This window comes from Selaginella moellendorffii, unplaced genomic scaffold (assembly GCF_000143415.4).
Source record: "Selaginella moellendorffii unplaced genomic scaffold, v1.0 SELMOscaffold_31, whole genome shotgun sequence".
Lineage (NCBI taxonomy): Eukaryota > Viridiplantae > Streptophyta > Lycopodiopsida > Selaginellales > Selaginellaceae > Selaginella > Selaginella moellendorffii.
In genome coordinates, this window is record NW_003314292.1 from 1632739 (window position 1) to 1652648 (window position 19910).

General features: G+C 47.5%; 9 protein-coding genes and 1 long non-coding RNA gene across 12 annotated transcripts; 6 read left to right on the top strand and 4 right to left on the bottom strand.

The window, feature by feature from the left end:
* Nucleotides 1-1761: 1761 nt before the first annotated feature.
* On the bottom strand, nt 1762-4602 carry LOC9649758 (polypyrimidine tract-binding protein homolog 3). Of its 2 annotated transcripts, none has more exons than XM_024681618.1 (14): nt 4511-4602; nt 4310-4394; nt 4173-4244; nt 4030-4106; nt 3826-3916; nt 3505-3637; nt 3260-3374; nt 3164-3205; nt 3022-3094; nt 2888-2963; nt 2787-2830; nt 2609-2725; nt 2411-2551; nt 1762-2352 (listed from the first exon to the last, which is right to left on the bottom strand). In XM_024681618.1, exons 2-14 carry the CDS (start codon nt 4364-4366, stop codon nt 1963-1965), a joined length of 1428 nt encoding a protein of 475 aa, XP_024537386.1. In that variant the 5' UTR covers nt 4367-4394; nt 4511-4602; the 3' UTR covers nt 1762-1962. The 2 variants fall into 2 exon arrangements, with proteins under 2 accessions (XP_024537386.1, XP_024537385.1); XM_024681617.1 differs by having other exon boundaries at nt 2411-2554.
* A 98-nt stretch (nt 4603-4700) lies between these two features.
* LOC9649759 lies at nt 4701-5753 on the top strand. The gene is made up of 3 exons (XM_002976562.2): nt 4701-5167; nt 5416-5466; nt 5594-5753. Exons 1-3 carry the CDS (start codon nt 4701-4703, stop codon nt 5751-5753), a joined length of 678 nt encoding a protein of 225 aa, XP_002976608.2.
* Nucleotides 5754-6047: 294 nt separating this feature from the next.
* LOC9649346 lies at nt 6048-7084 on the bottom strand. Its single transcript, XM_002976724.2, has 2 exons — nt 6942-7084; nt 6048-6889 (listed from the first exon to the last, which is right to left on the bottom strand). Exons 1-2 carry the CDS (start codon nt 7071-7073, stop codon nt 6239-6241), a joined length of 783 nt encoding a protein of 260 aa, XP_002976770.1. The 5' UTR covers nt 7074-7084; the 3' UTR covers nt 6048-6238.
* LOC112348647 lies at nt 6473-7354 on the top strand. Its single transcript, XR_002993123.1, has 4 exons — nt 6473-6577; nt 6658-6757; nt 6818-7152; nt 7249-7354. It is a non-coding gene; the product is annotated as an uncharacterized LOC112348647 (long non-coding RNA).
* Nucleotides 7355-7472: 118 nt separating this feature from the next.
* On the top strand, nt 7473-8120 carry LOC112348646. 2 transcript variants are annotated; one of them, XM_024681546.1, is made up of 3 exons: nt 7473-7682; nt 7767-7990; nt 8057-8120. In XM_024681546.1, exons 1-3 carry the CDS (start codon nt 7571-7573, stop codon nt 8063-8065), a joined length of 345 nt encoding a protein of 114 aa, XP_024537314.1. In that variant the 5' UTR covers nt 7473-7570; the 3' UTR covers nt 8066-8120. The 2 variants fall into 2 exon arrangements, with proteins under 2 accessions (XP_024537314.1, XP_024537313.1); XM_024681545.1 differs by lacking the exon at nt 8057-8120 and having other exon boundaries at nt 7767-8045.
* Nucleotides 8121-8196: 76 nt separating this feature from the next.
* LOC9649760 lies at nt 8197-9929 on the bottom strand. Its single transcript, XM_002976725.2, has 2 exons — nt 8903-9929; nt 8197-8837 (listed from the first exon to the last, which is right to left on the bottom strand). The coding sequence occupies exons 1-2, from the start codon at nt 9185-9187 to the stop codon at nt 8298-8300; spliced, it is 825 nt and encodes a 274-aa protein (XP_002976771.2). The 5' UTR covers nt 9188-9929; the 3' UTR covers nt 8197-8297.
* A 1039-nt stretch (nt 9930-10968) lies between these two features.
* On the top strand, nt 10969-12855 carry LOC112348638 (pentatricopeptide repeat-containing protein At4g02750-like). The gene has a single exon (XM_024681530.1). The coding sequence runs from the start codon at nt 10969-10971 to the stop codon at nt 12853-12855; it is 1887 nt and encodes a 628-aa protein (XP_024537298.1).
* Nucleotides 12856-12914: 59 nt separating this feature from the next.
* Nucleotides 12915-15164, top strand: LOC9649761 (AP-2 complex subunit mu). Its single transcript, XM_002976563.2, has 13 exons — nt 12915-13086; nt 13255-13432; nt 13502-13592; nt 13643-13734; nt 13787-13879; nt 13931-13979; nt 14037-14175; nt 14231-14347; nt 14412-14502; nt 14548-14690; nt 14742-14856; nt 14907-14951; nt 15012-15164. Exons 1-13 carry the CDS (start codon nt 13004-13006, stop codon nt 15090-15092), a joined length of 1317 nt encoding a protein of 438 aa, XP_002976609.1. The 5' UTR covers nt 12915-13003; the 3' UTR covers nt 15093-15164.
* Nucleotides 15165-15378: 214 nt separating this feature from the next.
* Nucleotides 15379-16982, bottom strand: LOC9649347 ((+)-neomenthol dehydrogenase). The gene is made up of 3 exons (XM_002976726.2): nt 16463-16982; nt 16186-16356; nt 15379-16129 (listed from the first exon to the last, which is right to left on the bottom strand). The coding sequence occupies exons 1-3, from the start codon at nt 16733-16735 to the stop codon at nt 15572-15574; spliced, it is 1002 nt and encodes a 333-aa protein (XP_002976772.1). The 5' UTR covers nt 16736-16982; the 3' UTR covers nt 15379-15571.
* A 187-nt stretch (nt 16983-17169) lies between these two features.
* On the top strand, nt 17170-18976 carry LOC112348639 (pentatricopeptide repeat-containing protein At2g13600-like). Its single transcript, XM_024681531.1, has 2 exons — nt 17170-17254; nt 17303-18976. Exon 2 carries the CDS (start codon nt 17780-17782, stop codon nt 18974-18976), a length of 1197 nt encoding a protein of 398 aa, XP_024537299.1. The 5' UTR covers nt 17170-17254; nt 17303-17779.
* The last annotated feature ends 934 nt before the right edge of the window (nt 18977-19910 follow it).

Here is a 19910-nt window from a genome sequence, read left to right on the forward strand (position 1 = left end):
ATACTATGTCATGGCAAATTAATGCAATTGGATTACAATATAAATATATTATAATATATTTCATAGCATTATTGGCTATTCTTCATAAGAGTTAAATGAGGTCCCTTAAAAGATAGTTGTCCCAAAAAGGAAAGCAAATAAACTAAAATATTGGTATCCACAATGCTGGTGAAGTGAACTTCTTGACATCCAGATATAAGTTGAAATTGCTGAAATGGTATCTCAATGGATAAATGTTACCCAAAAACTATATTAAGATTAATGGAATTTAATATTTTTACACACAAGTATACTAAATAAGTAATATACAATGTTAGCTAGGAAAATGTTTGTTTGTATGCCTTAAATTTTTAGTGAATTCTCTCAAGATACCAATAGATTTTATTTGTAATGCAAGAGACTTGATACTTTCTATTATTTTGTATGGAATTATTAAATCCTACATAACATCCAATCAAAAGCATTTGATCAAACTATAATAGAATGAAGTTTATATTATACTTCAAGGTTATATATCTTCAATTTAGAAATGAAATATTATAAGATATCTATATGGAAAACACAACAATTGAAATAATATACCCTATGGCCATTGTTTAATTAAGCTATTTGTTAATGTATTATATAAAGATATCTTACCAATGTCTTCAATTATAATTGCACTTTCTGTTGTAATTTTACTATTAGTGTTTGAAGTCCATATTATATTGTGGATATCATCATAAATAAAAAAGTTTTGATTGGTGTCTAAAATACAATAGCAATTAAATCCTAAATTTTTTGTTTTAGTTTCCCATATTTTTTTGGTTAAAAAGTAAAATGCTAAATTACAATCTTTTTCCATTTTTAATTTATACATTGCATTTGGTGAAACAATAGAGTTTTTTGAGAGAAGATAAGATCCAATATCATTTATATTTCCACTTACCAAGGATGATCTATAAATCCAACAGTCATTATCATTTGTATTTATCTAATAACATCATAAAATATTTTAGTAGATCATTAAAACATTTATTATTACCTTTTGTATAGTGGTATTATTTATGTTTTTTAATGAATCGCGATAGTAAAGATGTACTCTATATTCTAATCCTAGAAATTCATGTACTGCTTTAATACGGGCATATAATCCATTTTGGGCTTCCTCCAAAACAGCTAAAAGAAGTGTTTTAAAAACTATTTTAAATGTCTCACCACTAACTTTTATTTGTGGACCAATAAGACTGCAAGAATTATTAAAATTAAAAGCATAGATATGAATTTTAACATTTATTTGAATTACAGATACCCCTATACATTCAATAGGAAAAACTCCAGTTCTTAAAATTGTCCCATTTAGAATTGAATTAAGGAAACAATTAATTGTTTCTTCTATAGTAAACACATCATTTATTGTAATTCTACCTGGAACTGTTTTCTGTATAAAATTTACTGTTTCCACTATGAAAAATAATAAAGAAAAAAATATTACAAAAATAAAGTACGTCATACTTCTTACCAAGAAAGGAACTAAATTTTAACCTATTTAAAGACATTGCATAAAAAGTTCAAATAAAACATCTAAAGCTTTAATTTTTTTTTCCTTTATATCTTTATATGATTCCTATGACACAAATGCTTAAAATAGAAGAGATGGAATTTCAGCAATCTCATATTAGATAGGTAAAATATAACGTTAGCGTTTGCTGGAGTTCCTTGTGTGCCTTAATTTTTGAGTGAATCCTCGAGATATCATTTGCAATGCAAGAGATGGAATTATTAAATCAACTATGGAAGTTTATATCATAACAAAAGAATAAAATAAACTTCCAACAAGGTCACATGAAGAGAATGGTATTAATGTCTGTTCTTGTCGATCCAGCAATTCGAGAAAAACTTATACGTCCGGCACGGCTAGCTTGTCTAGGGGCCCAGGTGTACAAGCAGCTCGGCCAAATCTCTTTCACGGGACCACACCCGTCAGATGTTGGAGAGCTTGGAGAAGGCCAGTCGCACGGTGGATTTCTTCACCACCGTCGCGTGCTTGCACACCAGCGCTTCCGTCGCCTGTTCCTCGTTGTCAAAGTGGACCAGCGCTTGCTTCTTGCCGTTTGCCTCGAAGATCTTCACGTTGAGGATGTTGCCGTGCGGGGACAGATGGTTCATCAGGTCCACCTCGGTGATGTCCGTCGGCAGGCTCGAGACGTGGATCATCTTGGTCGGGGAGCAGCAGTACTTGTAGTTCTTGAGCGCGTTGCGGTTGAAGCGGTTCAAGTTCGATGACGAGTAGTCGTGAGTGTCTTGCGATGGATTTATCTGCGAGTGCTTAGAGAAGTTCACTTCCATTCGCTTCTCAAAGAGCATCGTTCCCTGCCAAGCAAACACGTTTGCAGAGTTTTGGAATGGAATAAATAACAATACTACTTACTCTCAAGTAGTACACTGCAAGCTCGGCTTGATAGCCATCGCCCATTTGTATGAGTGCGTGGTCGGGCTTGTTGTGCAACATTTTTATCCGAATTATGTTTCCATAGTTGGAGAACAAGTTAAATAGTTTGTCCGCATCGACCTTCTGCCATATTCCAAGCGTAAGGACTACTATATATTTGCCAGTGAACGTGGTTACCTCGGGAGCTAAGTTTGATACGAGAAGAGTGCATCGCTCGTTCGTACCAGTGACGCCGGGAGGAAGTGTGCCACCAGACGCAGCCGCTGCAGCAGCCGCTGACGGTGTCATTGGAACCTGACAAAACAAAGGAAGTAAAATGTCTGAAGAGAACAAGAAGGAAGAAATTTTTATGTACCTGATAGCCAAGAGGCTGAGCACCAGGAGCCTGCTGGAAGTTGACTGCAAGAGAAAGCAAAATACTTTAAACACCTGCCAGACACACAAATTTTCTCCCACCTATTTGTCCAGCCGGTCTCGGAGGCATAGCGTAGATGTTACCGTCCAAAAGAGACTGTTGAAGCAGAACGTTTGCCTAAGTTGACGAAGGCGCTTAATGCTCGGAATCGCCAAACCAAAAATAAAAAACTCACCATCATGTTATTACCCCCAGGCGGGTTCTGAGATCGCCCAGGCTCGTTTGGTAGAGAACTATTTGTGTAGTCCCTGCAATATTTATCCGCTAAAGCATCAAACAAGACAAAAAAAGAGGAAAATATCGGAGGAGGTTGGTACCTTGTCCGTTCGTTATTGAAGTTCACTTGGAGCTCCTGAAGGCTGTTATAATGTGCGACATCAGCTTGATACATGAAAGTAAGTCTTACAACGTACTTAGAAAACTGGATGTCCAATGTACAGCAGCCGTCATAGATGTTACGCCCTTGGAGAAGGGACTTTGCGTAAACAGCACTTTGCTGATTGTTGTACTGAATAAGCGCTTGCAGGCCTGCGTCAAAAGCACGAATGATAAAAGGCAAAAAGAAAAGTAGCTTCGCAAAATCACAAGCAACAGCAAAGCCTACGAGACAGAATAGAAAAGAGAAATAAAAAGTTAAGAGTAGACGAGAGGAGCTAACCAGCTGACTTCTGGAACGTGACGATCTTCTCGACATGGCCATGAGGGTTAAAAACTTGATGCAGCACATCCACGGTGATGGGATAGAGCGGGTGGTGAATAGTAACTAAGAGAATTCGGTTGGGTTGTTGATCCTGAAGAAGACCCACACCGCGTTCCAGCAAGATACAAGAGAAGACAGGAAGAGAAAAAGAAGTGAGGGAGCCAGTACTGAAGTAGAAAGCTAAAGAAAATCCAAAGCAAAAAGAAAGAAAGAAAAATTCTTGAGAACTGGTGCTTCCATCTAGAGATAAAGGCACTCAGTCCATCCTAGGAGACAAACCTGATCACCAGCCGGACGCCGAGGTTGCGTTGCTTGATCAGAAGTTGTGAGCTCCTGATGTGACGAAAACTGGATGTAAACGTTTCTACCCCTGTGGCAAGCAAGCACGGAAAAACGTCAGCTTTCACGGCCAAAACAGAAAGAAACAGCGATAGCGAGAGAGAGAGAGAGAGATAGAAAGGAAGAGAAAAAAAACCATCGAACCTCACACTCGGCTGTACCGACGTGTAGTATTGCATCGCGCTGATGGCTGCATTCACATCTTGCATTTGCAAAAGAGCCTGCACAGAACAGTGATCTTAAACTGGCTGAAAGAACGAAAAGAAAAAAGAAAGAGCAACCATTACCTGGTTCTTCGTTCTCAGCAAGACCATCTTGCTCACTGACCCAAATGGCTGGACCAGTCCGAGCAAGTCACTCTGCAAAGGAAAGAAGAAAAAAAATTTCTCTCATTGCTCAAACAACTATAAACTCTCCTCTTTACCTCCGTTATTTCTTGCCCAACATTCCGGACGTGGAGAACCTTGGACGGCTCCGTCATATTCTCCAGTATGGCCGCAATATCGACACTACAATCAAAGAGAGGATTAGAATGGGGGACGACATTGCAGCCTAATCGCCGCCACAGCGCACACAATGGGGAAGAGCGCGAGGGGGAGCGCGGCGAATCCCGGCGCGGACATACCGGGTTGAGAGAAGAGGCAGCGATTGACGAGCGCGCTCGATCCGGCAGGGCGATCCTTTCCAAAACCTGCAAAACCCTACTTGTACGGACGAGATCCGGCCCACATCATTATTTTGTGACCGTTTCTTATGGGGCTTAGGGTTTTAGGGATTTTGGATTTTAGGGTTTCTAGTTTCCCTCTCGCGCGGCAATGTGGTGGGAAATTTCGCTGCGCCGCGATGTGATCGTCCATCCCCGGCATATGGATCCTTCCGGCGGCCATCGGCGCTGGATCATCCAGACGCTGCTAGAGGATATGGAGGATCTCCAATGCAGCCGCGAGCACGGCTACTATGTCGCGCCCACGACGCTGTCCAAGGTGAGCGGGGGCATGATCAGGGAGTCCGGCGGCGTCTCCTACAAAGTGGATTTTAAGTGCATGGTCTTCAAGTTGATCAAGAACGAGATCGTGGAGCTGGAGATCGAGAATGTGAAGCAGAGTGGCGCCGAGGCCTCTTGCGGCCCTTACACTGCGATCTTTCTCCACCACAGCCTCATGACTGGGTTTGTCTACTCCAACGAGAACGGCCCGTGTTTCAAGAACAGCGATGGTGTGGTGATCTCCAAAGGTTGTGCTGTTCGAGCGAAGATCCTGGGAGGGCAGTTCATGGGCGATGGGTTCCGCTGCCTTGCGACGATAAACGACGCTCATCTCGGCGTGATCAATCCGGAAGGATAAGTTTCTCGCGGTCTCTTTTTCCTTCGACTAAAATCTTGGCTAACATTGTTTGCTCCTCGTAAGCAGTTCATGGCTATCGCAAACGAAGGTTACCTTGGAAAGTTTGATCCTTTCTCTACGAAATATATACATATATTTTCCTTGGACTGAAACTTCGCTAACTTTGTTTGCTCGTCCATGAATGCAGAGCGAATGAGTTCCTAGAGTGTACACTGCAGGAAATGAAGGTTGGTGCTACGTAACTCTCTCAGAATACAACATTCCATCGCTCATTGTTTCTTATCTGTGACGAGGCAACAAACTGTTTCAAGTGGCATCCACTGTTGTTTTTACTTCTTTAATGTGCCTCGGTTTTTCCTTTGCAGGACGGACGACGAAGCAACCGCTTCTCTTCTCTGTCAGTGTAAGTCATTTGCACGATGGATGGCTACTCTTTTCTTTGCTCGATCTAATGCTATTTGGCCAGAAGTGCTGCACAACAATCCAGCCAACTGGTGCTCCGAACAAAGCGAACACGCAAAGTGAAGCAAAATCAATCACGCTCGCGAGAATTCAGCGCTGGAGAAGCTTCAAGGACTGGGTAAGATTTCGTCCCTGTCCTGTCGGGTGTTCCGCTAAGACATAGTCATTGTTTCTTTAAGGCATTGGTTGCCTGTATTCGTGTCAGCACGAGTGAAATGAGAGGGGCCAACCAACTTAGGCCGGTGTCATGCAAACGAGATGGCCATAATGCCCAGCTCTGACTTTTTCTCTCCTTTCTTTTTTCTCTTCCTTTTGTCAATGTGTCATAAAACTCGAGTGTAGAACCATTCAGTGTAGTTCATGAAATCCAGCGTCTCTCCAGTTGACATTGCATTTATCTCTTTTCAGTTCTGCTCTATCTCGTTTGGTTTCCTTTTTCATATTTGCTTGTTAAGAGTCAATCAGGACTTTGTCTACAGCCAACTTTGTTTTTGTGTTCTTCTTTCTTTAATCTCCTAACAAGTTATTGGTGCTGCAGTGCAGTGGGTTCAGGCGGCAGGAATGAAATCCAGAGGGACTCTGTTACCGCATTTTGGACAGCACAAGTTATCTTTGGAGAGCATAACGTACATGAGGCACTGCCGGCAGCCTACAGTGACCATGACAGGCCACTCCTGGGACTTTGCTCGTGCCTTTTGCCGTTTTGACTTCCTCGACTCGGCCTCGCAAGATTCAGCTCCGACTTGCGTGGTTGACGAACACGGAGACGACGAAGAAGATGAAATCGAGACGTGAGACGGCGATGGTGGAGGTGGTGGTGGTGGCATTGCGACCTGCTGTTGCTGCTGCGAGCTGCTCATCGGCCGGAGAGTTAATCTCAAATCCAGGTCCTCGATTTCTATCTGCAGCAGTGGACGGCTACGGCCGGTCATGGAGACTGTGGAACCTCTGATATTTTCCTTGGCAGTTTGTCCCAGACCAAGCTCCAAATCCACGACAACGCCGCTACTGCTGCTGCTGCTGCTGCTGCTGGTGCCGCTCGACACCTGAATTCTTTCGCTGGACAGGTGAATTCTGTCGTGAAGTGAATTTTGCGTGAAGGACTGACTGTGCTCCAATGATTGTAGGGGAAGTCTGTGCGGTACAACGGCGTAGCTCTTGTCTCCGGAGACGCGATTCCGGAAGTAGACAACGCCAGACTGCAAACCAAAACTTCAGGGATTGAGAGAAACAGCGAACAAATCTTCTCACCTTCAAGTCAAGACATTTCTCCCACCCGGACGGAAGTGGCTGCTTGGAATCCACGATCTCCAGCAGCGAGTCGACCGACAAGGAGCTGTGATAGCTCGCCGCGGAGGATTGCGGAGGAGGACAACACTTCATGGTGGCTGGACTTTGAGTGGGACTGAGGAAAAAGAGCTACTAAAGCTACATCCAACAAGCGAGACGAAAAATAAGAAAGGTGCGTCTCTCTCTGTGTGTGTTTGTGGAGTGTTTCTTTCTTTCTTTCGTCACTCTATCCCTCTTGTACTTACCAACGCCAGCTTTGTTTTTGTAGGTGGTTTCCTTTCTTTCTTTCTTTCAGCAACAAACGAGAGAGGCCCGAGCTACCGCCACCATCACCATCCACTTTGGAGGAATCAACAACCAAAATCCCTATCAAAGGCAAGCTTTTCCTTCCTTCTTTCTTTCTTAGCTTAAAGGCCCAGCGAGCTCTCTCTCGCTGGCTAGCAGGAGTTATACTAAAACACTCTCTTTTCCTTGTGTTTTTCTTTCCTTTAGTGTTCTTGGTACACTAAGAGACAGGGCAACAACGTCATGTGAAAACACACCAGTGGAAGTTGTGAAGCAAGGTCCACTGCCATGAATGCTAATGCGACATGGCATCGCCTCATCGTCACGTCATGCCACACTATGTCACTGGCCGGGGCCCATCGCGGCCGTCGGCCCCGTGGGCGGCTCGGATGGCGTCCACGTTGCGCTCGGCCCAAGGTTCGTGGATGCTTGTTCTCTCGTTGATCATGCCATGTTTGGGTCTTTAATCAACATTGTCGTTGTTGTGTGGTGGCCTTGCAGTAATCACGTTGAAAAACTATGGAGGAGAGCTCCAAGCTTCCATGCCGCCATTAAAATCCCACGACTTGAGTGGTGGTGTGGACTGTGGAAGAGGAAGACGAAGAAGTAGCGAGTGGAATATCTCCGGGAATAATCTTGTCGTGTATCACATGAATGCATTCAAACGGACAAGGTGGCGGACGAGAAAGGTGGCGTGCAAACAAAGAGCTTGGAATGGACTTTCTGTGAGATCAAGTTCTTCGATAAATGGATCAATCTATTGATTTTGTTTGTTTGTTCCTTCGCTCCAGGGTCACTGAATGTTCCCTGTACCATACCAGCGCGTGAAAAGAAAATCTTGGATGGTCCTAGAAACAACTCGAGCTTTGCACGAATATCTACCATCGCCCAAGTGTGATCGATCGTCCATAACCATCCTTTTTTTTAATCATTATCGCCCAAGATCATGCTATTCATTGTATTTCTATAGTTTGGGGGTGGCAAGAACAACTAGTGTGACGGTTCTTCTTCCAGATGAGAGAGAGCTCACCGTCACAACAAATCGAGCTCCAATCGTGGCTTCTTGCTTGGCAAATCTTGGAGAGGATTGATCACGGAGCTCCCACATTTCGGGCACCGTGGATCCGAGCGCGTGAGCATCACGTACATGAGACACCGCTTGCAGCCGGTGAGAACAACCCGGGGGCTTGGGACGCTCGTCGATTCCTCCGCGACTACCCCCCCTCCTCTCCTGGATCGATCGTCCAATTGGATCTCCGACGATGATGTCGCCGAGGAGGTCGGGGATTTGATCGATCGCTTGAGCGCCTCCTGGACCGCCTCGATCGTGGAGATGCCCAGGCTGGGCATCGACTCCCTGGACGAGGAACCCGAGTTGGCACTAGTGCTGCCCACGGCGAGATTGAGCTTCAAATCGACCAAATCGAACGACGAGGATGGCGATGGCGATGGCGAGCCTGACATCATCCTGTCCAGCTCCGATTGCAAATCCCAGCAGCTCGTTGCGATCGCGAATGGGTGATTGTACGTGCTCTTGCCGGTGCTGAGATTCACGTAGTAGAATTTGCCGAGCTGCGAAAAGAAAAACTCTTAGATCAATTCAAGCGAGATGAGGAAGAACGAGTGGATGGACTTACTTTCAAATCGAGCCTCTTCTCCCAGCCGCTTGGAGCGGACATCTCCATGTCGAGCTTCAAATCGAGCGTCTCGGTGACAGGAGTCTTGGTGGAGGAAGACGAAGAGCCGCCCAAGAGATCCAAAGTCGTGGTGCTCGTCTGATCGTTGCTGGATTCGATCGGCTGCCCAATCATGAACTGGAGGAGCTTGTTCTGATCTTCACCCCAGCCTCGCTTCTTGCCCCCTGCGCCGCCGCCAATGCCAAAGCGAGGTGACGTCCATCCGGAATCCATAGCCACTGCCATACTACAACGCTATGTTCCTCTGCCCAATTCCAGCGGCTTGACGAACCAATTTGCGATTTTGCTGCGATGGGTCGCTGCGAGACGCTGGATTCTGCCGGGAAGCGGCTCGCTTTGGCGCGGAAAATCCTCGCTGGGCGGCACCGCCACCGAAGACCTTGTAGAGAAAATGAAGAAGAAGACGAAGCGAAGAGGCCTAGCTAGGTATTAAAACAGTGGTGGGCGATTGCGATTCCACCAAAAAACTAAGAAAAAAAGAAGAAAGCACGCTGTTGCGCTGGGCCGTGGCGTCGCGGGCCAAGATTGATCGAACGATAGAGTGGGAGAAGAAGACAAAGATTAGAGAGGAAAGAAAGAGCGAGATGAGAGAGAGAGAGTGGAGTTCTCCTCGTCGCAAGTCAGGGAAGACGGCGTACAAATGACGACCAAACGTTTTCAATGCATCGCTCACACCATTAACACACCCCGACTGGCACTGCTCACACGCACACGAAGAAAAAGATAAACTTCCAGCTTCGCGCGCCAGGGAGAGAGCTTCGATCGATGGGAGGAAGAAAAAGGAAGGGGGTCTAGGACTCTCGCTCGTGAAAGAAAAATCGACCAAAACCAACAGCGACTCACCAGCAAACCGCATCAAATGCCCGCAAACCAAACCCTCTCGCTGTCACACGATCAAGCACACAAAACCTTTGAATCCATTCAAACCCCTCGCAAGGTTTTTGGCTTTGAATGGTGGTGGTGGCGCAAACCCAGGGTGGAAGATTTCTCTCACACACACAGAGAAACAAAAAGGGGAAGGAAAAGATGGTGGCGATGGTGGTGGCGCCGCCAAGCGATCTTCCTCGTCCTTTTTCTTCAAAGCATATAAGATACGAGATCGATCGCCCACCCACACAACCGTAACACGCAAACAACAAGGGCAATACAATCGAAAAGCCAGACCTCGATCTATCATTTACCAGCGACGTGACAAGCGAATGAAAGGTGATGGTTCCAGGCGATGATCACGGCAGGCAAAGCGACCGATCGCGCGCGTATATTTGTACCCCACCCGAGCGATGGAGAGCTTTCGCGGCGTTTGGATCGCTCGATGGAGCGGTCAGTGGATGTTTTCAAGAGGAAAGAGATTTCTTGGGTGGTAGTAGTAAAAGTATGTGTATGTATGGTAGGGACAAGCGCGCATTAAATGAGCTTGAAAAGAGTGGCGTGCCAGGAAGGGAGGGAGCATTTGGGGAGCCCTTGCATTCAATGGGAGGGCTTTGATCCCGGGAATCAAAGCCGGGCATATTCCGCGAATAACGCATACACGCATTCAAGCCCTCCACACCCAGTCGCCAAAATCTAATGCTTGCTATCCAATCGGAGTGAGAGAGTGAGTGAATTGGCAAATGAATCGAGCGCGCCCGCCATTAAAGTTCCTCGACTGGATCGATCAATTTCAAACGCGCATTGATACGGCAGTAAATCTGTCTCATTACGCGCGGGAGGAGGAAATTACTGCAGCACTCTCGCCAATTTTTCCGCTTTTCACCATAGATAGATGAGAGGATCAAGGGTTGACGACGCATTGTCAACGGATGTGTACAGAGATCCTCAAGAAATGATGAACAACACAATCATGTGGCGCTGTTAGTCAACAGCCACTAGCGCGAGATTAGGGTTCTTGGATTCAAATAATGGCCGTCAGATGGACTCCATCGAACGGATGTTAGCTGGTTTATTTACTTTTAAGGCAAGAGGATTTGAATGTGGAGCGTTCGATCTTGGCCATCGGACAGCCGAGGATGGACCGGGACAAATTTGCCCGGGCGATTCAATCGTGCACGACTCTGTCCGCCGGGAGAGAGATCCACGCCCGATTCGCGACTGTGCTGAGCACCGGCGACATTTATCTCTCGCACAAGCTGCTAGAGATGTATGGGAAGTGTGGCAGCGCCGCAAGCGCGAGAGTGGTCTTTGATTCCATCCCGAGCAAGGATTTCTACTCGTGGGATCTCATGCTGTCCGCCTACGCGCGCAATGGCTGCGTCGACGAGGCCGAGTTTGTGTTCCATGCGATGCCGGACAGAGCGATCGTCTCCTGGAACGTTCTCCTGTCCGCGCTTGCCAAGGCGGGGAAATTGCGACGAGCCAGGCGGTTGTTTGATGAAATTCTTGATCCCAACTTGATCTCTTGGACCACGATCGTAGCTGGGTATGCGCAGTTTGGCCAGATTGCGGAAGCAAAATACCTCTTTGATCGAATGCCCGAGAGGAACGTCTCCTCCTGGAACGCTCTTCTTTCTGCTTATGCCCAGAGCGGGCAATCGATCGAGGCGAAGCAGCTGTTTGATTTGATTCCAGTCCCAAACATGAGCTCCTGGACAGTGATTGTCGGAATCTGCGCTCGCAGTGGCAAAATTGAAGAGGCCAAGAGATGTTTCGATAAAATGCCAATGCGTGATCTCATTCTCTTCACGATGATGCTCACAGCATATGCCCAAAATGGGCATATTCTCCAAGCAAGAGCCTTGTTCAGCGAGTGTCCACAGTGGGATCTAGTGTCGTGGACCGCCATGTTGACCGCCTATTCCGAGAGTGGCGATTTCGGAATGGCCAAGGAGATCTTCGACCAAATGGAGGTTCAGGATCTCATCTCCTGGACCGCCATCCTGACCGTCTATGCCCACAACGGGCGCCTAGCGGACGCTCGAGATGTGTTTCAACGAATGCCGCAGAGGGACCTGGTGACGTGTACTGCCATGTTGGCCGCTTATGCCCAATCAGGGCAACTTGATCAAGCGAAAAGGATCTTCGACGAGATGCCCCAGCGGGACTTGGTGACGTGGAGTGCCATGCTGGCAGCTTATGCCACGCAAGGGCATCTGGAGGAGGCAAGGACGGTGTTTGAAGCTATGCCAGAGAGGAATCAAGTGACGTGGACGTCCATGCTGGCAGCTTATGCCGGAATGTCTTACGTGGAGCATGCCAAGCAGGTCTTTGACGCCATGCCCGAGCAAGACGTGGTCGCATATAACGCAATGGTTGCGGTATACGCCCATAACCGGCATTTGGAGGAAGCAAAGCTTATGTTTGATTCAATGTCGCAGCGAGACCTAATCTCGTGGAGCGTTATGGTTGTGGCGTATACCCAACATGGGCATATAGGTCTCGGCAGGAGGATCTTCGATCGGATGCCTTCTCAGGACATGATCTCTCAAAGTGGAATGCTGGCTGCTTACGCATATACTGGCAGTCCAAGCAGCGCATTTGATCTCTTGGACGAGATGAGACTGATTGATCCGCCCGACGAGAGCTGCATTGCATCGCTGCTCATTGCTTGCAGCCGCCTGGGAAGAGTTTTCGATGCTCGATGCTGGATGACCTCGATGAAGTTTGACTATGGGAGGAGCCCAACAAAGCAGCACTACACTTGCATGGTGGATGTTCTTGGGCGATCTGGGTATCTCACAGATGCAAGGGATCTCTTAGATTCCATGCCTTTTATGCCTGATACTTTGGAGTGGACGTGCTTTCTCTCGGCGTGTTTCGATCACAACCAACTGGAATTTGGAGTAGAAGCGGCCAAGAGCGTTCTAAACTCCTTCCCAAAACATGGGGCTTTGTATGTGCTGCTCTCCAATTCCTTGCAAGGAAAGGCGTTGACTGGACTGACTAGACTTTACCGTTGACGCAATCGCCACCGTTGGGAGGCCATTCCATCTTGGCCGTTGGAATCGGCCAGGTTTAGAGTCATAGTGAGCTTTGAACGCCAGGGCGCTAGCACGGGGAGAGAGCTTCTATGCGCTTCAAACCCTAAGGCGTTTGGGCGCATCGATCATGCCGGTCGCGGCTTCCGCGATCTACTTCCTCAACCTGCGAGGGGATGTGCTCATCAATCGCCTCTACAGAGACGATGTCGGGTAAGAATCCTCCCAATTCTCTCCGGCATTTCGAGCGCTAGATCTAGGGTGTCCTGGGGCAGCACGGGGTCATATTTCGCGAGCTTTTGGGTCGGCTGGGGCCCGAGATCCAGCTCCGGAGTGAGAATTTAGGGCTCTTAGAGTGACTGGCTACGTTTAATTTTGCAGAGGGAACATGGTGGACGCCTTTAGAACGCATATCATGCAAACCAAGGACTTGGGAACTTGCCCCGTTCGCCAGATTGGTGGATGCTCCTTCCTCTACATGCGGATCAGCAATGTCTACATTGTGATCGTCGTCAGCAGCAATGCCAATGCTGCCTGTGCTCTCAAATTTGTTGTGGAGGTCTACACTTTCAGAGATTTTGTTTCTCTTGTTCTTAAACTTTGCTCCTTTCTCGTTGGTTTTTCACAGGCTGTGGCTCTTTTCAAGAGTTATTTCGGTGGTGCTTTTGATGAGGACGCTATCAGAAATAACTTTGTGCTCATCTACGAGCTTCTCGACGGTATTTTCGTTTGGTTTCATGGAAAATTCATCACGCTTTTGAATGTGCAGAGATCATGGACTTTGGATACCCGCAAAATCTTTCTCCTGAGATTTTGAAGCTCTATATAACTCAGGAGGGTGTTCGTTCGCCATTCTCGAAGGTAGCGATGTGTTGCATTGCCTGGCTGGTTAACAGAATTTATCTCTTTCCAGCCCATAGATACAAGACCCCCAGCAAATGCTACTCTCCAAGTCACCGGTGCAGTGGGATGGAGAAGAGAGGGTCTTGTTTACAAGAAAAATGAGGTTTGCTGTTTTTCAAACTTTGATGCTAGACTAATACCGTATGCTTTCTAGGTGTTTTTGGATATCGTGGAGAGTGTGAACCTTCTTATGTCACAAAAGGGTAAGGCGCTTGCCACTGAAAAGTCCTTGTTGGAAATATTCTTCCTTCTTTATGTAGGGACAATCCTCAGATGCGACGTAACAGGGAAGATTCTCATGAAGTGCTTTCTATCGGGCATGCCTGATTTAAAGCTCGGGCTCAACGACAAAATAGGACTTGAGAAGGAAGCACAGGTGAAAGCGCGTCCTGCAAAAAGGTATGCTTTAAGGTGTACATTAGTGCAACCTTTTTGATTGATAAAAATTTTGCAGTGGGAAAACGATAGAGCTGGACGATGTCACGTTTCATCAGTGCGTCAACTTAACCAGATTTAACTCCGAGAAGACGGTCAGCTTTGTTCCCCCGGATGGAGAATTCGAGCTGATGAAGTACTGGACAAGTTTGTGATGGTATAGCTAACTTGGTACTTATATCTTTTCATATCTTTTCCAGGTATCGAATCACTGAAGGGATCAACCTTCCCTTTCGAGTTTTTCCCAGCATCAAAGAACTTGGTCGCACGCGTATGGAAGTGAATGTGAAGGTAAACCAATATCTCTCAAGGCTTTCTTCTCAAGACTTCGTGCAGGTCAAGAGTCTCTTTGGATCAAAGATGTTTGCTCTTGGCGTAGTTGTAAAAGTTCCAGTCCCTAAGCAGACGGCAAAAGCGAGCTTTCAAGTTACATCCGGCCGCGCCAAGTATAACGCCTCAGTGGATTGCTTGCTATGGAAGTAAGGCTCCTTATCTTCGATTGTTTTCGTAACTGGACCACCAATTCTCAGGATCCGGAAGTTCCCCGGCCAAGCCGAGCTGACAATGAGTGCCGAAGTGGAACTTATCTCAACGATGGTCGAGAGAAAGAGCTGGACACGACCTCCAATTCAGATGGAGTTTCAAGTAAAAAACACTATCTTTCTCTTGCGTGATTTCTTACAATTTCTTACCAGGTCCCAATGTTCACTGCCTCTGGATTGCGGGTGAGGTTTCTCAAGGTAAGCAAACTCGTCGCGATTGTTTAGGAATTCTGGAATGATTTCTTTCTGGCTCCTCAGGTGTGGGAAAAGAGTGGATACAGCACAGTGGAATGGGTACGCTACATCACAAGAGCTGGATCGTACGAAATAAGGTGCTAAAAAAACGTGAGGGAAGGGAAGAAAATTTTTTGTTTGTTTTCCTTGTTGCAATGTGTGTAAATGTAATCCCTTGATTCTTTCTCCGCGTGAGCTGTTTTATTTTAAGGGTTTAGCATATTCTTGGTAGAATATACTAGAAGCATATTTTCTTTTTAATTTTTTTTAGGGCTCGTGTTACTCTAGGGTTCTTGGTTGCTAGTCTAGGGTTATTGGCTTGCGGCTGTCGCGATGTGATGCGAACCAGCGCTGAGGTTTCGATCGATGACGCATTCGAATCAAATCAGTCTTCAAAGTTTTCTGATCGCGCGGTTGACTGATTGCTAGCTAGATTGATTTGTTTTGGACGCTTACAGACGGTCGAGCTCCTGCCGTGCTCTGCTCTCCAGAGCAGGAGCTCAACATAATCTTAAGCAATATCGACTGGATTGGAGCTGGCCGCTGTGGGATTGCTTCGATTGAATCGATCCCCAGCGCATTGCTCACATTGCTTGAAGAGGAAGAGGATGCTCTTTAATTTCCCCCTTCTCGGCGCTGGGCAGAGGCTCCAGATCCATCGCCGGTTTGTCCTCGTTCTGGACGATCTGGAGCTCCCCATTGCAGTAGAACGGCATTCCAGAGAAGCCCACGTCTCGCCGGAGCATGAAAAATCCCCCAGAGGGGCTGGCGGCGCTGGGGATGAGCGCGAGCCACACTGCGGTGTCCGCTCCAATCTCCACCGAATGCCCGACCTTGGTCGTCATGTCCGTGGCTGTCAATCCCGGGCACATCGAATTCACGAAGATCTGGCGGTCCTCTCGCGAGCTCTGCGCGATTTGCTTGTGGAGGAGGCGCGTGTAGGCGGCGGCGGCGATCTTGGAGACCCAGTAGCTCGAGACGGCCTCTGGATCGCCCGGGACGTAGTCGAAGGTCGGCCAGCCAGCGGCGGTCACTCGATTCTCCTCGACGTGGCGGAGGAATTCCGCGATGAATCGATCGATCTCTTGGGCGGTGAGGCGCCGGAGGTCTTGCAGCCTTTCTCTCCACTCGTTCTTGACGAACTGTTACGTAGAAACAAAGATGAGAACAAAGATCTTCGGGAAGAGAAAATCTTTACCGCGATGTCTCCGGCCTTGGAGTTCATGTTGATGATCCGGCCGCCGCGCTTGAGGAGTGGGAGAATCGCCTCGGTGGTCCTCTTGAGGCCGTAGTAATTCGTGCCGATGATCGTCCTCGCCGCCTCGAGTCTGTCACGATCTAGCAGCAGCATCACTCCCGCATTGTTTATCTGCAAGGAGGATACACGAATCTTAGATGTGATCACCGAGATCCCGCAGTAACGAATGCCAAGAACACCAAGAACACCAAGAACACTCGAAGTATTTTCCACTTGCCAGGATGTCAATGCCCGATGGATACTCCGCCGCGATCCAGCGCGCGATTTCTTCCACGGATCCGGCGTCGCAGACGTCCAGGCGGTGGTAGACGACCGCCAATCCCTCGCGCGCCAGGGTTTCCGCAGCCTCGCGGCCCCGGCGCTCATCCCTGGATGTGAGAATCGTCGTAATGCCGCGCGACGCCAGCTCGCGCACGATCTGGAGGCCGAGCCCTTTGTTGGCGCCGGTGACGAGCGCGATCGTGTCCTTGCTCCACCATGTGGAATCCATGACCACTGATCCAACGAAGAACTGCGCTATATGTGTGAGGTGATAGTTTATCTTCTAGAGCTCCACTATCGTATTTTATTTGAAGTGGCATTCACGCGGCATTAAGGAAGCGCTTGTCGCTGAAATCGATAGTCTGGTCGGGTCGTTTCGCTTGGATTTTTCGATGCGATCGAGCATCCAACTGTTGCCGTCAAGTCTTAGGGTTTATCTGCGTGTCTTCTTGTGACCACGCTGGAGGAGCAATGGCCACTCCATAGGCAAATCTGGATCAAGATGTATGGATCACTCGCGTTATTTCCACGATATCGTGATCATGTTATCAAGTTAGAATGTTATTTTTCTTCCACTCAATGTTTCTACACACTGTCGCCGTCAATGCAAGTGATACGCAAGAGTGCCAACAACACGTCCAAGGTTCGATCCAAAATTCTCGCCGGCTGCTTGCACGGCTCAAAGATTGCTCCGCTGCCAAAGACTTGGAGCGAGGAAGGATTGCTCACGCTGATGCCATCCAAACGGGTATGGAAACAAACACACTCTGATAAACATGTTCGCAAAATGTGGCAGCCTCGCGGACACCCGCACGACGATGTGGTCCCTTGGAACGCGCTCATGCCGATAACGATCAAGGAGAGCTCGCGCTCGATCTCTTCTCCAGGATGAGGTCAGAAGGATGGTCTCTCTTACGTCGCTGCTTGAAAGGCTTGCAGTTGCTTAAGAGAAGCTCATGGTCCAGCGGCAAGTTTTTGCTAAGGTTTGCACCGCTCGATAAAGCCAGGGAGCTCATCAGTTTATATGCCAAGTGTGGGAGTGTGGGAGTGTGGGAACTTGGCTGACGCCTTCCAGGTTTTTCAGAGGATCCCGAGTCACAGTTTGGTCTCCTGGACGGTTTTGGTACTTGGTTATGAGGAGAATCTATCAGGGCGTGCTGGCAGCGAAAGAAGCGGTTAAGCTCCCGAGCCAACACAAACTCGTCAAGGCGGCGGCTCTGGAAAAAGCTGTTCCTCCGACACAGATATATTCGTGGCAAACGCAGCGCTCGATATGTTTCTCAAGTGTGGAAGCCTCGAAGATGCTTGCCAGGTGTTTGAGAGGATCCAGCGCCCGGATGTTGTGTCGTGGACAACTTTGATCGTGGGATACTCCGAGAACCGCGAGCCAGAGGTGGTCCTCGAGCTGTTCCAACGCATGCAACTCCAGCTCGTGGCGGTGGTAAAAGCTTGCATGGCTCTGGGTGCGATCGGGCAGAAGATAGATGGAAAGGTTGTCAAGGCGCAAAGCTTGGAGAAGGGAATGGCCATTCACGCGATGGCTGTGTCGCAGTTTTACTACGACTCGGATGTTTTTTTGGCGAGCTCGCTGGTGGAGATGTATGCAAGATGTGGGAGCTTGCTCGACGCTTGCAAAGTTTTCGACAGGATCGTCTCGCACGACTCGGTGTTGTGGACGGCTTTGGTGCTGGGCTATGCTGATAATGGAGAGGAAGAGATTGCTCTCGAGTTATTCCGGTGCATGAGTTCTCGAGGCTGCACACCAGATTGTCGGACTTACGTTGCGGAGGAGGCTCGGAGAGTCTTCCTGGGAGGAGCTGCTTCACAAAACTTGGTCTCTTGGACGTCACTCGTGCTTGGCTACGCTCGAAACGGTAAAGAAGATCTGGCACTGGAGGCTTTCACTGGTTTGCGACCACAAGGCTGTGTCCCGAAGACTCGACCGATCGTAGCAGCACTGAAAGCCTGCATTGATCTGGCCGAGAAAGAAGATGGAACTCAAGTCGAGGGAAATTTTGTCAAGTTAGCAGCTCTCGAGAAAGGAATGGCGGTCCACTCGGAGGCAGCAGCCAAGTGTCCCGGTGACTTGGAAAACACCTTCGTCGCGAGCAGCTTGATCGACTTTTACGTCAAGTGTGGAAGCATGGGCGATGCTCGGCGAGTTTTTGACACTATGCCAGATCCGGGCCTGGTTTTGTGGAGCACGCTCATGCTGGGATACGCCGATGATGGAGAAGGTGACATAGCACTGGAGCTCTACAAACTGGTCAACAAGAGTTACACCCCCGACACTCAAACTCTGGCCGCTGCTCTCACTGCTTTTGCCAGGGTTGTGTCTCTCCAAGCTGGGAAAGAGATCCACTCGGAGATTTACAGGTGTGGCTTGGAGGGTGATGCGACGTGCATGGTGGACTTTTATGGCTGGCTTGGATGGCGTTGCTTGGGGCTTGTCACAAGTGGAGGGACATGAAGCATGGGAGGATTGCGTTTGAGGCATTGGTGGTGTTCAATCCAGAGAGCTCAGCTGCTTACGATCCTATGTCTAACATCTATGCAAGTTCTTGACAAGAACTTTACACTTTGTAAAAGTTGAAATGATGTGGCAATGGTTGTACCCATGTGGCAATATATATATACCTATATATAATTCATTTGTCCACTTTCATGGTATTTAAGCCCTCTTGATCCTGGGTTGCTAAACATGAGGCTATTAATGAAGAGGAAAATGAACAACAATCCCTTTTATAATGTTTGGGATGATTAATGCATTAGATGTTTAAGGCGCTAGATCAAAGCAATGCTAGACTGTCACTTAGAAATTCAATTGTTAGTTAATAGAGGATGCAATAGCATGGCAGTTACCAGATTAAACCCATAGAAAAACAAGAGTGTGTGCAAGTAAAGTCAAAACATAATGATGAGTTTTTCATATATTTTTCTCCCCATGTTCTTATGCAAACATTGGAGCCCTAAAGCCATAAAATATTCCCAGAATATTCTCTTGGTATTCAAGGTTAATATGAAAAGTCAAGGAACACTGCAACTTGCAAAGGTTTAACTGAATCTTCAGCCTTTTACTCAGGCACTGCACATTTTCACATTTGCCAAGAATTCCTGAAGAATGCCTTTGGATTTGTCTCCGGGAGAGAGATGTCCTAGAGCCTCCAAGGCATGTGAACAAAGATGGAGGAGAGTCTCCCCAGGCAATATGTCACAACAGTCTCTTGTGATCAAAAGCCAAACATTCTGCACTAAACAGAAGTCTTGGGAAAATCTAAGGCTCACAAAAGGATTAATGTATAGATAGAAAAAATTAAAAGAGAATTTAGAATTGACTTTCAAATCACCATTCAGCAAGATGCAATTAGCATAGAACAGCATCATGGCAAACGACATATGCCATT

Bases quoted from the DNA above. Each gene is read 5' to 3' on its own strand.
- LOC112348639 (XM_024681531.1), top strand. From the start codon at position 17,780: ATGTTTCTCAAGTGTGGAAGCCTCGAAGATGCTTGCCAGGTGTTTGAG.
- LOC9649758 (XM_024681617.1), bottom strand. From the start codon at position 4,366: ATGACGGAGCCGTCCAAGGTTCTCCACGTCCGGAATGTTGGGCAAGAA. The intron at 4,107-4,172 runs GTAATGGTTGCT...TGTTCTGTGCAG, and splicing joins TGCTGAGAACGAAGAACCAG to GCTCTTTTGCAAATGCAAGA. The intron at 3,917-4,029 runs GTTCGATGGTTT...TGCTTGCCACAG, and splicing joins TCGGTACAGCCGAGTGTGAG to GGGTAGAAACGTTTACATCC.
- LOC112348646 (XM_024681545.1), top strand. From the start codon at position 7,571: ATGGCATCGCCTCATCGTCACGTCATGCCACACTATGTCACTGGCCGG. The intron at 7,683-7,766 runs GTTCGTGGATGC...GTGGCCTTGCAG, and splicing joins CACGTTGCGCTCGGCCCAAG to TAATCACGTTGAAAAACTAT.
- LOC9649761 (XM_002976563.2), top strand. From the start codon at position 13,004: ATGCCGGTCGCGGCTTCCGCGATCTACTTCCTCAACCTGCGAGGGGAT. The intron at 14,176-14,230 runs GTATGCTTTAAG...AAAATTTTGCAG, and splicing joins AAAGCGCGTCCTGCAAAAAG to TGGGAAAACGATAGAGCTGG. The intron at 14,857-14,906 runs GTAAAAAACACT...ATTTCTTACCAG, and splicing joins CAATTCAGATGGAGTTTCAA to GTCCCAATGTTCACTGCCTC.
- LOC9649759 (XM_002976562.2), top strand. From the start codon at position 4,701: ATGTGGTGGGAAATTTCGCTGCGCCGCGATGTGATCGTCCATCCCCGG. The intron at 5,168-5,415 runs GTTCCGCTGCCT...CCATGAATGCAG, and splicing joins GGGCAGTTCATGGGCGATGG to AGCGAATGAGTTCCTAGAGT. The intron at 5,467-5,593 runs GTAACTCTCTCA...TTTCCTTTGCAG, and splicing joins GAAATGAAGGTTGGTGCTAC to GACGGACGACGAAGCAACCG.
- LOC9649346 (XM_002976724.2), bottom strand. From the start codon at position 7,073: ATGAAGTGTTGTCCTCCTCCGCAATCCTCCGCGGCGAGCTATCACAGC. The intron at 6,890-6,941 runs GTGAGAAGATTT...TTTGGTTTGCAG, and splicing joins AGAAATGTCTTGACTTGAAG to TCTGGCGTTGTCTACTTCCG.
- LOC112348638 (XM_024681530.1), top strand. From the start codon at position 10,969: ATGGACCGGGACAAATTTGCCCGGGCGATTCAATCGTGCACGACTCTG.
- LOC9649347 (XM_002976726.2), bottom strand. From the start codon at position 16,735: ATGGATTCCACATGGTGGAGCAAGGACACGATCGCGCTCGTCACCGGC. The intron at 16,357-16,462 runs GCAAGTGGAAAA...TCCTCCTTGCAG, and splicing joins CATCGGGCATTGACATCCTG to ATAAACAATGCGGGAGTGAT. The intron at 16,130-16,185 runs GTAAAGATTTTC...TCTACGTAACAG, and splicing joins CCAAGGCCGGAGACATCGCG to TTCGTCAAGAACGAGTGGAG.
- LOC9649760 (XM_002976725.2), bottom strand. From the start codon at position 9,187: ATGGCAGTGGCTATGGATTCCGGATGGACGTCACCTCGCTTTGGCATT. The intron at 8,838-8,902 runs GTAAGTCCATCC...TTCTTTTCGCAG, and splicing joins AGAAGAGGCTCGATTTGAAA to CTCGGCAAATTCTACTACGT.